This window comes from Siphateles boraxobius, unplaced genomic scaffold (assembly GCF_051911475.1).
Source record: "Siphateles boraxobius isolate OS27281-9 unplaced genomic scaffold, OSU_SipBor_1 98, whole genome shotgun sequence".
NCBI classification, from domain to species: Eukaryota; Metazoa; Chordata; class Actinopteri; order Cypriniformes; family Leuciscidae; genus Siphateles; species Siphateles boraxobius.
This window is the reverse complement of record NW_027509228.1, coordinates 688340-704746: the sequence shown is the minus strand read 5'-3', so window position 1 is coordinate 704746 and position 16407 is coordinate 688340. Positions and strand designations below refer to the sequence as shown.

The 16407-nt window shown below is 44.5% G+C and overlaps 1 protein-coding gene across 3 annotated transcripts in view; it reads right to left on the bottom strand.

Moving 5' to 3' along the window:
• kirrel3b (kirre like nephrin family adhesion molecule 3b) overlaps nt 1–16407 on the bottom strand; it is a 648233-nt gene that overhangs the window by 50132 nt on the left and 581694 nt on the right. For all 3 annotated transcript variants that reach the window (XM_077225055.1, XM_077225056.1, XM_077225054.1), the window contains one exon: nt 11108–11265. In XM_077225055.1, coding sequence (XP_077081170.1) covers nt 11108–11265 — 158 coding nt within the window. The remainder of the gene's footprint in view (nt 1–11107; nt 11266–16407) is intronic.

Here is a 16407-nt window from a genome sequence, read left to right as displayed (position 1 = left end):
CAGAACAGTGGCAAGGGAAAACAAATGTCCGGGGAAATATCGAATCTAAAACGTCTCGGTTACGTATGTAACCCTAGTTCCCTGATAGGGAACGAGACGCTGCGTCAAACGCTGCGGGAACGCCCCTGCGTTGTGCGTCATGAAGCACGTATGGAATCAGCCCAATGGAGAGATGAAACGTCATAGGCGGGTGACGTCATCGACCAGGAAACTATAAAGCACCCCAAAAACACAAGCGCATTAGCTTCTGATAGGCTTGAAGGAAGCGCTAACGGGAGTGCCGGGAGTATGGCGGAGCGACGCAGCGTCTCGTTCCCTATCAGGGAACTAGGGTTACATACGTAACCGAGACGTTCCCTTTCAAGGGAACTTCGAGCTGCGTCAAACGCTGCGGGAACGCGAATACCCACGTCGCCATAGGACCAAATGACCGTCATGTGAGACTAGCGCACAGAGGACGAGAGCACCTGTGCCCCAGGGGTAGAGCTTAAGTCTAGGTCATAGAACTTAATAAAAGTATGCGGTGAAGACCATCCAGCCGCATCACAAACATCACTCAGGGAAACCCCCGACAAAAGAGCTTTAGAAGCAGCCATACTCCTGGTAGAGTGAGCTCGGACAACCAAAGGTGAAGGCTGGCCAGCCGACTCATAAGCAAGTGAGATAGCCTCAACCACCCACTTGCTCATTCTCTGTTTAGACGCCGGACACCCTTTCCTGGGTGGCCCGAAACATACAAAAAGTTGTTCTGATTTCCTCCACAGGGCAGCTCTGTGGACATAAGCGTCTAATGCCCTAACAGGGCAGAGTGAATTAAGTTTCTCCTGGTCCGATGACATAAATGGAGGAGGACAGAAAGCCTGCAGAACCGTAGGTCTAACAATATTAGTAGGAACCTTAGGAACGTAACCTGGTCTAGGATGCAGAAAAGCTTTAACCATGCCAGGTGCAAATTCCAGGCACGAGGGTGAAACCGACAGAGCCTGCAAATCTCCGATTCTTTTTAGTGAAGAGATAGCAAGCAAAAAGATAGTCTTAAAAGTGAGAAACTTCTCGGGAACTTCTTCGATAGGTTCAAAAGGAGCTAGGGAAAGACCTTCTAATACAATGGCCAGATCCCAAGTCGGCACCCTCGTACGAACTGCTGGCCTCAGCCTCAAAGTGCCACGGAGGAAACGAGTTATAAGCGGGTGTCTCCCAAGAGAAACTCCACTGAAAGGGACGTGGTAAGCAGCTAGTGCCGCCACATACACCTTTAGTGTGGAGGGGGATAACCCTGTGGAGAAGCGCTCCTGCAGGAATTCCAGCACTGCACCCACTGGGCAGTTAACTGGGTCCTGCAGGTGTTCTCCACACCAAGAAGTGAAAAGTTTCCACTTCAAGGCATAAAGCTTCCTCGTGGATGGAGCTCTGGAGTTAAGAATGGTCTCAACAACCTCGGTTGAGAGACCGGAGTCTATGAGCTGGGCCCCCTCAGAGGCCAAGCCCACAGTTTCCACAATTCTGGGCGGGGGTGAAGTATCGTGCCCCCCGCCTGGGAGAGTAGATCCCTCCTGACCGGGAGCTCCAAAGGAGAACCGTCCAGGAGAGAAATCAGGTCCGCAAACCATACTCGGGCCGGCCAGAACGGGGCTACTAGTAGTAGACTGACCCCGTCCCGGCGGACCCTCTCCAGAACTCCTGGTAACAGAGCAATCGGGGGAAAGGCGTACAGACGTGACCTCGGCCACGGCTGCACCATAGCATCCAACCCCAGGGGGGCTGGAAGAGTGATGGAGAACCACCGATGACAATGAGTGGTCTCCTTGGAAGCGAATAGGTCCACCTCGGCGCGACCGAAACTCAACCAAAGGAGCTCCACCACCTCGGGGTGGAGTCTCCATTCCCCTGGCCTCGGCCCCTGCCTCGACAGGGAGTCTGCTACCACATTCAAATACCCAGGGAGATACATTGCTCTCAGAGATAGTAGCTTCCCTTGGGACCACAGGAGGATCTGACGGGCCAACTTGTAAAGCCGGCGAGACCGCAGGCCCCCCTGATGATTTATATAAGAGACCACCGACGTGTTGTCTGATTGAACTAACACATGATGGCCTCTCAGGTCTGTTAGGAAGTGTTTCAGAGCCTGAAACACAGCCAACATCTCTAGACAATTTATGTGCCACGAAAGATGATGATCCTGCCACAGACCTTGGGCTGGGCGACCACTCATGACCGCCCCCCACCCTGTGAGGGAAGCATCCGTCGTTAGCGTTATGCGACGACAAAGAGCCCCCAGCACAGGACCTTTGGATAGGAACCAAGTTTCTCTCCACATGACCAGAGCACGAAGGCAGCGCCGCGTGACTTTGAACGTGCGGAGCGGATTTCCCCTCGGGGAGAATCCCTTGGTCCTGAGCCACCACTGTAGCGGTCTCATGTACAACAGGCCGCAAGGTATAACGTTGGACGCTGCTGCCATCAGACCCAACAGTCTCTGAAACTGCTTGACAGTGAGTAGCTGGCCTAGCTTCACTTGTTTCACAGCTGAGAGAATCGAAGCGATGCGGGTCGGAGAGAGTCGCGCCCGCATCGATACCGAATCCCAAACGACACCCAGAAAAGTGGTCTTCTGGGAAGGAGATAATACACTTTTCTTTGCGTTCAGCCTCAACCCCAACTTTCTGATATGAGCGAGGACGACATCTCGATGCCGAACCGCCATCTGCTCGGTCTGAGCTAAAATCAACCAATCGTCGATGTAATTGAGAATACGAATGCCCTGAAGCCTCAGAGGCACTAGTGCTGCATCCATGCATTTCGTGAAAGTGCGGGGAGATAAAGCTAGGCCAAACGGAAGAACCCTGTACTGGTACGCCTCGCCCCCGAAGGCGAACCTCAGGAACTTCCTGTGTTGTGGAAGGATGGACACATGGAAGTATGCGTCCTTCAGATCTATCGTGACAAACCAGTCCTCGGACCTGATTTGAGACACGATCTGCTTGATAGTGAGCATCTTGAATTTTAGCTTCCCTACCGAGCGATTCAATATGCGCAGGTCTAAAATTGGACGCAACCCCCCATCCTTCTTTGGAACGATGAAATATCGGCTGTAATAACCTGACTCCAAACTGGGAGGAGGAACCCGTTCTATAGCCTCTTTTTGAAGGAGCGTTTTCACCTCTTGTTCCAATACCAGAGCCTGCTCGGGGCCCACCACTGTGTGCAGAACCCCTCTGAATTTTGGTGGACGACACCTGAACTGGATAGCATAACCCTTTTCTACTGTCTGCAGGACCCAATGAGATATTTTTGGAAGGCTTTTCCACTCTGCCAGAAATTCTACTAAGGGTACCAGCCTCTCGAGACTGGCCTCTGGTGTAACTTGAGCAGCAGACGCAGCGCCCTGTAACGGCGCACCGGCAGGGAACAACTGGTCTGACCGCTCTGAGACCCTCCTCAGAGGGAGCGAGCGTCCCTCGGGAAAGCGCTCGCTGGGATCGTCTGTGCCCCGGCATAAAGGCGGGGTTGGCAGAACGAGCCCCTGAGGGCACCGAGGAGGAATGGGCACCGTAAAAAGAGGTGAACACCTTTCCGCCTCGGTGGGGACCACCCTCAGCATCCTGAACGGCTTGGCGTCAGGACTTCTTCTTAGCCGAAGCCTTCTTAGCCAATATAACTGTCCTCAGATCAGTTCTACTGGGAGAAGGCTTCGGCTGAGAGTGTCGCGGCTGAGCCCACTGTCCAGCAGGGGGAGCACGAGACGCGACACTCTGCCTCTGCTGCGCTCTATGTGATGAGCTCGAAGACGGCCGGGGCTGCTCCCGCCCAGCAGCCCCAGGGACATGAACTTTAAGGGGAAGAAACTTTTTAAAAGCTGCAGTTTGTTTCTTTTCTTCTTGGAATTTATCGATAACTGAATTCACAGCATCACCAAACAACCCCATGGGAGAAAGAGGAGCATCTAAAAGAAAAGCTTTTTCTCTCTCTTTAATATTAGTCTGATTTAACCACAAATGTCTTTCTGCGGCCACCAGAGCTGCCATAGAACGACCCATTAATTTGGCCGATTCTCTGGTGGCACGCAGGGATAAATCAGCAGCCTGACGCAGTTCGCGAACTACGTCAGTACTGACCTCCTCACTCTCACTCATGTCCCTTAGCAGATCAGCCTGGTATGCCTGCAAGATTGACATAGTATGCAGACATGACGCAGCCTGACCTGCTGCCGAATATGCTTTACCCACCAAAGCCGAAGTGTTTCTTAAAGGCTTGGTGGGTAATGCCGGTGCCTTAAAAGATGATGCTGCTTCGGGGGAGAGATGGCTCGCAAGCGTCTCTTCCACACGAGGCAACGCACCATAACCATGAGCCTTGGCTCCCATAATATTAGCGTATGTTGAAGTCTGGGGACTAAACACTCTATATGACACCGGTTTTCTCCATGATTTCGACACCTCGGTGTGGAGATCATGGAAAAACGGCAGGCACCGGCGTGGAGGCTGCACACGTGACGGCAAAAATCTCTCATCCAACTTTGATTTAGAAACAGACTCCTGTCTAGTCACTGGCCATTCAATATTAAGTTTTTCAACAGCTCTTGTTAACACCTCCATAAGCTCATCACTCTCAGGAGTGTGGGGTGGCGAATCCTCCACATCTCCCTCAACACTAACTCTCAATATATATATATATAGGGATAAATTGTTTGTGTGGTGCAGGGTATGTAAGACAGACAATATCACACAGGGACAGATTCACATGTAGCGCGACTGAAAGCACAGAAGCTAATGCGCTTGTGTTTTTGGGGTGCTTTATAGTTTCCTGGTCGATGACGTCACCCGCCTATGACGTTTCATCTCTCCATTGGGCTGATTCCATACGTGCTTCATGACGCACAACGCAGGGGCGTTCCCGCAGCGTTTGACGCAGCTCGAAGTTCCCTTGAAAGGGAACTAACTTTACCGCGCTCAACCACCGTGAGTGCATTTCACGCATTTATAATCACTCGCGTTCAGCGGGGAGGAAGGGAGGTTGATCTCGGGACCAGCGAGATTCGTTGAGATTAATGAATCTATGTATTTATTAATTTATCTGAGGTGCCGGAACGCAGTTGTGGACCGTTCCGGCCCACTTTAACCCCTGGTTATTGTACATATCAAGATAGTTTGGAAATTAAATGTCTAGTGAGCGGCACTAAAATGTTAATGCTTTGTTGTGTTTGAAACTTGGTACCACCTACACACTAAACCTGACCCTAAGACTTGTAGTTGCTAAGTTACTTATAGTCAGTAGAATATCTGTTGGGGGACCAACAAAATAAAGTGTCAGCAGATATTAAGCAGACAGTCTACTAATACTCTAATGACAGTTAGTTGACATGTAGCTGCAAAGTAACTTATAGTTAGTAGAATGTCTAAAGTGGACTATCGAAATAAAGTGTTACCAATAAAACATGTGATTAAAAACTCATGTACTGAAACAACCATGGTATGTGTAAAGCTGTACATATGGTTATGCTGGTTATGTGATGCACTATGGTAAAAGTGTTTTGAGATCATCTACATAGTATTGTACAAGAAACCATGCAAAAGTTCTTCACAGCCACTGGTAGAAATTTCAGTTTGTTGCTGGAGGCCCCCCCCCCCCCCCACACCTCCCTTTATAAGGTTCTACTGAAGAGGTTTCACCAAATTGTGTTCGTTCTATACTGTACTGCATATTGCGTTTGTCAGAGTGTCGAGCAGTGAGCATGACGACGGTTGCTCCAGAAGACTAGGTGCTCACCTCACTGAAAGACACAAGCTGTCAACCGCAGGATGTGTCAATGTAATATCCTGCCTGACACAGTCCGGATTGTTTCACTCATTGCTCAGGGCCTGTCTGAAGTCATTCATCTTGAATGGGGCCTGAAACAGCCAAGGACTCAACACTTAACCAGGACCGGGCCAAAAATAGCTCCAAATTACAAATAGATAATTTCTGGTGGTGCAGCCTGGAGCGTGTCGGTTCTTCCTACAGGAAGTGAAGGGTGGAAATCAGAAGTGGAGAATACAGCTTATAAATGAGGCCTGAGACAGAATTAGAAATGTCAAAACTAGATGTGTTTTTAAGGCACAATGCCTCAGCTGTATCTGCTTGTCAAATGGGCCTGTCCCTTGTCAAATGTCAAAATCTGGAAATAAAGTGTCTGTGTTGGCCTCATCTAGCCGTTCACTCTGTTTAAAGGTTAGCAAATGTCAGTAAACATCCTTTTGAAGTGTGAAGACAAAAATTGTGTGAAATTAAGGTTGACGTCTGGAGAAAAACAGCAGCGATTTGCTGATTAGACCTCAAGGCGCACTAATACTATAATTTAGGCAACATTAGCATGTCATCGCAAAGTCCCTTAACGCGTTTTCAAACGAGAACCGTTGCTGGAAGGTATGTCGAATCAGCCACAATAATTGAAGACCAGCACGGCCACACATTTCGCCGCCTATTACCACATATTAATTTCACTTTAAGAGAGATAAGTGTTCAGCGGCTTTGTTTTTCCGTCTCCTTCAAAAAGAGTGTATAGTTCTGTCTCTGTTCCTGGGGTTAAAAGCCATTCTTTGATTAACTAATTTAATCTTGCACCTCCAGTTCTGATTAATTTCCACCATTTTACGGTGCAATTAATTAGATGCCTTTTTACTTCTCTCCTCTCCCACTTTTAATTTCAGTGGCAAAACCGCAAGAAGGTTAATTAGGAGGAGGGTGCGGTGGGGAGGGAAGAGGAGTGGGAAGGGAGGGGGGGTGGTGGAAGCAGAGACTGATGCTTGAAGCATTAACAGAAGAGGCGTGAAGGGGGCGGTCGGGCTCGTGTTTCTGTGGAGCTGCGCTGTGTGCAACCGGCTTCAGCAGCATGAAACATTTTGCCACTTTCAGTTTGATACTAAAGTTAATTAGAACTCTATCTGCAATTTTGAAATATTCTCTCATGGTGAGCATTACTATTTAAAAGCCTTCACTAATTATACAGAAATCTAAGCAGGGATGAAGTCTTTGGGGTAAAATACAATTTAGGGGAAAGAAGAGGTTTTGAGCAGTGGTGGAGGAGGGATAAAGAAATAGTATATATAGTTTTAGTTTTAGTTTTAGTTTAGTTTTTATTTTGCAAACACATTTCTATTTAGTTTTTATTTTATTTAGTTTCAGTTTTAGTTTTAGTAATTATATTTTAGTAGAGCAAACAGAACACTTCCAGTGTAGACCAAAGCGGGACGCTTAATTTCAGCAAAGTTTAATGTTTGCCCAGATTACAGTTAACTCTTGAGAAGACATCTTAATAATAAAAATAAAATAATGGTTTGAGATTGAACAAAGCACCAAATAAATGGAACTTAAAAGTATACAAGAAAAAAATATGAAAAATTCAGACAAACTTATTAAAGTTTTCATATTAAAGATGAAATCTTGTTAAACGTGCCTAGTTTACTTTTTTTCAGCTGTAAATGTGGCAGAGTGACCACTGGTACATACAAAAAAAAAAAAAAACAGCTCAATTAATCTGACTACAGCCAAAACACCCTGCTGTGAAGCCAGTGTGATTAAATAATGAAGTATCTATGCAGTGTGTGAGTGTGTATATGTTTTTCTATCCTGGTGGGGACTTAAACCTGAACACACACAGACTCATGGGGACTCGTGTCACTGTGGAGACCCACATTGAGGTACACAAGGCTATAAATCATACAAAATTAGTTTTTTGTAAATGTAAAAATTCAGAAAGTTGTGTGATGGGTAGGTTTAGGGGTCAGGTTAGTGTAAGAAGACAGAATAGTTTGTGCAGTATAAAAACCATTACGTCTATGAAGAGTCCCCACAAAGATAGTGCACCAGAGTGTGTGTGTGTGTGTGTGTGTGTGTGTCCTGGTATTCCATACATTACGGGGATATGTCTCCACGTGGATATTATTAGCAGTAAATGTTTTATAAAAACAAAGATAATAACAGCACCTTTCAGCCTGTCAACCTCCATGCAAACATGACATCTCAAACATAGTAGCCTAGAACATTAAAGGTTTTTTGTGCTTGACGAACTTGTTTTGCTGTCGCACCCGCGTATTCGCAAATGAAACGGCATTCTAAAAATGCTGCGCTCAAGTTAAAAGAAGTCCAACTTGCCTCTTATTACCTTGTGTTATTTCCAATTCCACTGCAACAGATGCATCCTTTATGAACAGCGCTTAGCACTAGCCATGTGTTCTACGTTATGGTCCTTCATTGAGCGCGTCACAGCAGGACAGCGGTTAATCGCCTCAGAAACTTCACGCGTATGAAGCGCCATATCAGCCACAGGTCAGATTTTCCGCCAAAGTAAAGAGCTTAATAACGAAAACTATTATTTATTTTGCTAATTATTATTTTATTTCAGTTAGTTTTTCAGTAACTGTTGTTAGTTTCGTTTAGTTTTAGTTTTTCATTTATTATGAATTTTTAATTTTATTTCAGTTTTCGAAAATGTTTTTTGACCAATAGTTTTAGTCTTAGTTTCAGTTTTCGTTTACGAAAATAACCTTGCTGCAGCCAGCAACTTAATTGTGTTTGTGCACACTAATGCACACTAAACATATAAGAGACTGACTGTGATTTAATGTCCCGATGTACTCACAGCGAAGTTCTTTCTCATTATTTGCTTAGAAGTAAAAATAATTTGGATATTCCTTTGGAGCAATATACTGTTAACGGACATCCTGACACTGTCCACACTGCTGAGAGCAACTTTATATGATTATGTAAATATGTGCGGTTACACAGCGGTGACACCAGCATCATGTCGACAGATATGGTAATTGCAATTACACTGTAATGACAGTTTGATTATAAAGTATATTTGTGAATATCGACTACATAGATCTGGTTATGTGAGACTATAGTTTTTCTTTGCATTACAAATTGACATTGAACAGAATGGCTATTTCGGCATTTTCCTGACTTTGTGTAAGAATTAATTTCATGTGTCATACGGAAGAGAGAGGCTCTCAGGAGCGTGTAAACGTCACATCATTTTATTTTTCCCGGCAAAAACTGTGAGTCCTTCACATACAAATCACTCAATCAGGCTTTCATAGGTAACCTAGGAAGTTGGGGAAGGTCTCATTGTTTAATTTTCATTGCATGCTGTTCTCACATTGGCAATAAAAAAGTGAGTAATACATGAATGTTCTTACATATAGCCCCTTTAAAAATGTGCACACTAGGCAAACTCTTCAAATCGCTGATCTGATTTAGATTTCCTCTATCCCATGCGTGTGCCTTTGTTGTGCCTTATCGCCTTATCTACAACACCTCTATCTGTGTTTTACTGCAGCTCATCAAGTCATGACATTCAGAGGCCATTCGAAAACTAATAATGGAAGATTGACAGATAGTCATTTGAATTATTAAGTCTATCCGATAGCAGAAATGCCAGTCCTATAGAAAGACATATTCGCTGCATACTTTATACAGACATTGGCTTTCATTTGTCTCGATTATGAGCCTGATGAAGGGGGAGTATGAGAATGTTTCCGCTCATCCCATTCTCCATTATTCAGACCGAGTGATTGTGTCTTAATTGACTGCATTGCTTTTTAATAGTATGAATAGAGATATTAGAAAGCTCAACTGCCTACATCCGTCACAATGCCCTGTCCCTCACACCAGTCACCATACCAACCGCAAAAGAAACGAGCACTCGTCCTTCGATTAGTGATGCCTCCCTTAGCGAGTGTACTGATGGGCAATATGGCATTCACTTACACCAGCCAAATCAATGGTGTTTAGCTGCTCTTTAGAAACAGCCAATAATCAGATCAGCTAGAAAGAGGGGGTAGCGTTAGCATTAGCCAAAAGGATCTTGTGAACACTCTTTATTTTTATGGCTGTGCTGATTACTCGGGTGCTGTCCTCTGTCTCAGACTGACCCCAGCAGAAGATCGGAAAAGCAAGTTGAGCTGAAATATTATTAGTTTTGATTGCAGTGGAGGGGATTATTAACAGCATTATGACACAAGAATTAGGGGGTTGATCACATATCACGTTCAAACATCAGTCTTATAGGAGAGGGGGTCCTTTTTATAAGAGGGATGTTCAAAGAAAAATGATTCGGGGAAAACAATATGGCTTTGCCTTAACTTGCCATCTGTTTTTTTGTGTTGACACATTTCACAGCGTAAGGAGGACAAACATGTCTCTGTCATTTCAGTCAGAGGCTGGATTTCCAAGGATTTTCTTCCAATCAAACGGAGCTAAAGGCTAAAGCGAAGGAGTGCAGATGGTGCAAGCAATCATGACCACAGTTGGCTCTCACTACAAGCGGTCATTTCATATGAAATGGAAGAAAGCCGCCTGTATATATAGTAATAGAACGAAACTAAATGTAAAACGTATTGATAGATGCATAAACTTGCTGTATACAATGTTATACCTTTATTTTGGGGAAGGAATAGATTACATTTAAAGTCATATATCTGCCATGTATGATTCATCCATGTATAGGTTTCATTTAAAAGAAAAGAAAGAAAAGAAAGAAAAGAAAGAAAGAAAGAAAGAAAGAAAGAAAGAAAGAAAGAAAGAAAGAAAGAAAGGGCCTTGTAATTTTTAATCAAAATGTCATAACTGTGAACTTTTGCTTTTACATTTGAGTACCTCGCTGACATTTCAACATCCAATCAACAACCAATGAATAGAACCAAGTCTTCACCCTACATTTATTTCTTCTTCAACAACCTGTTACTCTCTGAAGTACATCAAAATACAGAAGAAATTATCTGACACCATTCAGTGAGAAGAAGAGGACATGTTCGTTTCACTTAATTTAGTCGAGGCCACAAGATTTGAATTCGTGGAAATGTCATATTAACTTGTTGGAACGTGATAATATGTTGTGGTCTCGAAATCACATACTTATGTTGTGGCCTCGAGATTCTGCGTCGATATATTTCCAATGTGCAACGTTGTACAAAGTGACCAATTTTCCAAGTCACTGAAGTTATGGCTATTCTGACCAAATTAATTCCTGTGGTGGACTTTGAATTTCTTACCTACCTTTGATGTGGTAAACCAGTTGCAAATCATATATGTTTCAACTTATCATGATTACACATCTCTCAATCCTTACCTTATTGTACATGGCTCCATTCAGCACCTCCCCATTTCGGATCCAGATGATTGAGGCCGCGGGTTTGGCATTGTCTGCGTGACATGTCAGATTGAGGGGGTCGCCCGCTCTCAGGCTCACCACGGGTCCTCCGGTGATGACTGGGTCTTCAGGTGGAACTGCACAAGGAAAAGGAAAATAATGTTGTGAGATCTGCCAAGATACCAGGTCTGCACTCAAAATTTTGAGATTTCGATATGAACTTGTGCTATAACGTGAACCTCTGAGCTGTAAGCTGTTCTTCTGGGAAACGCTAGACTTACACAACATATACAGGTTAGTGAGTCACTTCCTAGGCTCATTGGAAAACATGCCTCTACCTATATTTTTTCAAAACTCCAAAAAATCTAAAGTGTCTACCTGAAATAAACACAAGAGGAAGGAAAACAATAAGGTTTATTGCTTTTCTCACAAATTATGATTACGGTGCAGATTATCAATTAATGTAGACTCATTGTGTGCAGTTCCTTGCACAATACTGTTATGACCTGAAAAAAAAATTTGCCATAGTGCTTGATTTGTAAAGTAATACATTTTGACGTTTACATCACATCATATATATATATATATATATAGCTACCAGCCAATAAATACCAGCTCCATATGTTTGGCTTTTCTGACGTTTTTATTTATTTATTTTTTATCTCATTTTGCTTTTGTTAACTATCGTTCAGGTTGTGTCAATAGGCTATTTTATTTTAACACCACTCACCAGTTTAATTTTAAACTGCAGTCACAGTAACGTGACACCCACTTGAGTTTTGACTGTCGCTAAACATTAAAGTAACAATGTACTGTAATATCATTTTTGCTAATTTTTTTAATAAGCTTGGGTTGTTTAATTTAGAATATTTCATATCAAGTACACATTGAGAGAAAAGCTGCAACTGAACAATGTTGTGGGCCAAGCATCGGAACAAGGTTTGATCATAGTAGAGTGGTTTAATTAAATCTGAATTTAAAGAGAGCAGGCGTGGTTTGTGTGTACTGTGTGTGGAAACCATCGTTGCAGTGTGACTCAGCCGAGTGTGTATGAGGAGCGTACGTAATAGCAGCATGGAAGCGAAAAAGCGAGTGAGGACTGAGGGGGCGTAGAGGCAATCTAAGAGCAGCCAGGAGACATTGTGTGAGGGCTGTTAAGACCAGAAGAAAACAACTTCATGAATGGCACTGATTACACTCTCTGTTTAACACACACCCCAACCTGATCATCCTGGGTTTTATTCAAACTCCAGTGAATTATTGATTGCCATGCATGCTCATTACTGAACAGATCTGGGGCAAGAGAAAATCAAAGTTAGTTAGCAGCTGGCGGAGAGAAGTATATAGAGAGAGAAAGAAAGATAGAAAGAGAAAAGGACACAATAAGAGGAGGTCACTGCAAAGAGAAAAATAATTACAGTCAAGATGAGATTGTTCAGAATTGTACGGTGCTGAGGTCTTTAATTAGGCTGAAAGAAAGAAAGCTGTTCAATCTTTGCTTACACTATTAAAAGTATTCAATGAGTTTGTTCAGCTGTGCACACAAACAATATAAATTATTCCCACAGAAGTTTAAAGATCTGGATCTGTAGATAAAGTCTGGGAAGATGAAAAAGCCACATGTACGCTGTGCAGTTTTTTAATGTTCTGTGTGAACGTTGATGGTCAGGTTGCACGATGTGACCCCATGTGTTATCCTGGGTTAGGTAGAACTGAAACATTAACTGTCAATTAGGACTGACAGTGTTGACTGGGCATTTCAAGTTACAGCCGGTTTCTGAGCTAGCCTCAGTTCTCTGATGTAGTTAATGGGTGTTGTGTTGTAGGTTAGTGTATGATAGATCTGGCACCACTGAGCCACAGTAGCTAGGTTTCTATCCAAGTTACGAGTGCAATTTAATTAAAAATGGAAATATCACTACAAAACTGTTTCCATTCCATTTGCTAAAAAACAAAACAAAATGGCCCCTTTTGGGAAAATTGGTGCAAAAACAGAAATGGAGTTGTAGCAACAGTGGCTCTTTATTAAATGCAATAAATTACTTGGTGTTTTGTAACAGTCTCTGCATTTCAGAATGACGAAAGCAACATGTTTGAGCAAATTATTCACTCAGTCATATGACTTTTTTGATGCGTATAGGGATTTACACAGCTTTTCCACGGTATGGGCATGTTTTAACAGTCATGACCGAAACATACATTGTATTGGTAGTGACAAAAGGGAACACATTATTGTTTATTTGGGGGAAATAAACAAAGTTTTGTGTACAGTTATGCAAATCATTAGTATCTTAGTATGTTTTAGTAGTGTTTTATTATGCTAGTTAAAATTCTGTAATAGTAATGTTTTGGTAGCGACCACATCAAGTCACTACAGAAAATGTGCCGTCACGACCGAAACAAAGATGTTTTGTCTAAAATAAAGTATACAGAATTATCAACTAAGATGTTATTATAGTGTTTGATTCAATGTATATTCAAATTAATTACACTTGAAATATTGTTAAAATTGTAATTGTTATTGATTTACCTGTGAAAACCTTTTTTTTTTTTTAAATAGCAAAACATATATTTACAAGTATATGTAAAACGTCTCAGGTTACTATCTTAACCATAGTTCCCTGAGAACAGGGAACGAGACGATGCGTCCATCGACGCCATGGGAACGCCCCCAGCGTGACTGCGTCTGAAGCATCTATGTCAACTAGTCCAATGGAAAGAATGAGCGTCACGGGCGGGTGACGTCATGACCAGGATATGATAAAAGCACATCCGGTGCAAACCGGCATTAGCTTCGAAATTGCCGAAGCAAGCCGATCACAGGGATGCAGGAAGTATGGCAGGGTGACGCATCGTCTCGTTCCCTGTTCTCAGGGAACTATGGTTACAATAGTAACCTGAGACGTTCCCTTACGAAGGGAACTCAACGATGCGTCCATCGACGCCATGGGAACGAGAATACCCAAAGCGCCAGAATTCCAAGTACCTGAGTGTCAGTCTGTTGTAACTAAGCACTAAGCACCTGAGAACCTGGGGCAGCATCCAGGTCCAAGCTGTAAAACCTCATGAATGTGAGCGGTGAGGACCAGCCCGCCGCATCACAAACGTCTTGGAGAGAACTCCAGATAATACGCTTAGAAGCCATACTCCTAGTGGAATGAGCCCTGACCACCAAATGGTTGGCCAGAAGACTCACAAGCAAGAAGAATAGTCTCGACTATCTATATGCTCAATAGGTTGGATTTTCTCGACAGAGAAGTCCGATGAACATAAGTGTCCAGTGCTCGCACTGGCACAAGAGGTTCAGCTTTTCCTGGTCCGAAAAATGGGGGAGGACAGAAACCTGCAGCACAATAGGCCTCGGAATAATGGTAGGCACCTTTGGAACATATCCATGTTTCGGGTAAGATTGCCTTGGCCATCCCGGTGCACTCAAGGCAGGTGGGGACCGAAAGGGCCTGAAGGTCTGACTCTTATAGGGACGAAATAGCTAGCAGAAAATAGTCTTAAAAGAAAGGAACTTCTCTGAGACCAAATCTAAGGGCTCGAAGGGAGCCCCAGATAGGCCTTCTAGAACTATTGCAAGGTCCCAAGCCAGCACCTTAGTGCAAGTTGCATGCCTCAGCCTCAAAGTGCCACGAAGGAAACGAGTGATCAGGGGGTCTCGACCCAAAAATGTACTACCCACCAGGGCGTGGAAAGCCGCAATGGCCGCCACACATATTATACCTTAAGCGTGGAAGGACATAGACCTGATACAAAGCGTTCTTGCAGAAACTCGAATACTGTGTTTACTGAACAGTTAACCGGATCCCACTGACGCTGGTAACACCAAGAAGTGAAAAACTCTCGAAATAGTGAATATAGTTTCCTCGTAGCGGGAGCTCTGGAGTTTAGAATGGTCTAAACAACCTCGGTTGAGAGACCACTCTCTATGAGTTGGGCCCCCTCAGAGGCCAAACCCACAGTTCCCAAATCCCCTGCCGGGGGTGCAATATTGCATCCCCTGCCTGAGACAGAAGGTCTCTCCTGATCGGGACCTCCAAGGGAGGTCCGTCGAGGAGAAAAATTAGGTCCGCAAACCAAATTCAGCTCGGCCAGGGTGGTGCTACTAAATAGGCTTATTCCATCCTGGCGGATTCACTCCAGAACTCCTGGGAGCAGAGCAACGGAGGGAAATGCGTACAGACGTAGCCTCGGCCACGTCTGCACCATAGCATCCAGCCCCGAGGGGACTGGTTGAGTGAGGGATAACCAGAGTGGACAGTGCGTCGTATGCTGAGACGAGAACAAATCCACTTCTGCCTGGCCGTAAAACTCCCATATTTGCTCCACCGCCTCGGGGTGGAGTCCCCTGGCCTCAGCCCCTGCCTCGACAGGGTGTCTGCTCCAATATTCTGGCCCCCCCTGGAATATACACTGCCCTCAGACAGCGTAATTTCTTGAGGGACCAAAATAAGAGGCCACCAACGTGTTGTCTGTGGGTCAAGAACCAGAGTTTCCTCCATATAACCAAGGCGCGGGGATACTGCCGCGTGATCTTGATCGTAAGGAGTGGGTTTCCCCTCGGGGAGAACCCTCTGGTCCTGAGCCACCACTGTAAAGGTCTCATGTACAGCAGGCCAAAAGTTATCCCGTTGGACGCTGCTGTCACAAGACCCAACAGTCTCTCTAACTGTTTTACAGTGCGTGACTGGCCTAGCCTCAGCTCTTTTGTGGCTGTTAGGATAGCAGCTACACGAACGGGCGACAGAGTGGCCCGCATCGTCACTGAATCCCATACCACACCAAGGAAAGTGGTTCTCTGTACTGGAGAAAGCACACTCTTCTTGGCATTGAGCCTCAACCCCAACATCTGCATAGGAGCGAGAACGACACCTCGGTGCCGAACCGCTAACTGTTCTGATTCCGCTAGAATCAGCCAGTCATCTATGCAATTCAGAATGCATATGCACTGCAGCCTGGCGGGGCCAGAGCTGCGTCTACACGCTTCGTGAATGTGCGGGGTGATAGAGCTAGACCGAAAGGAAGTGCCTGATACTGGTGTTCTTTGCCCCAAAGAAACCCTCAGGAACCTCCTGTGCTGAGGGAGGATGGAGATATGGAAGTATGCGTCTTTTAGATCTATCGTGACAAACCAGTCCTCGGATCTGATTTGAGTCACGATCTGTTTGAGTGTCAGCATTTTGGACTTGAGTTCCAGCACCAAACACTCCAACAGACGAAGATCTAGTATGTGACGCAGCTCTCCATCCTTTTTTGGAACAATGAGATAACGA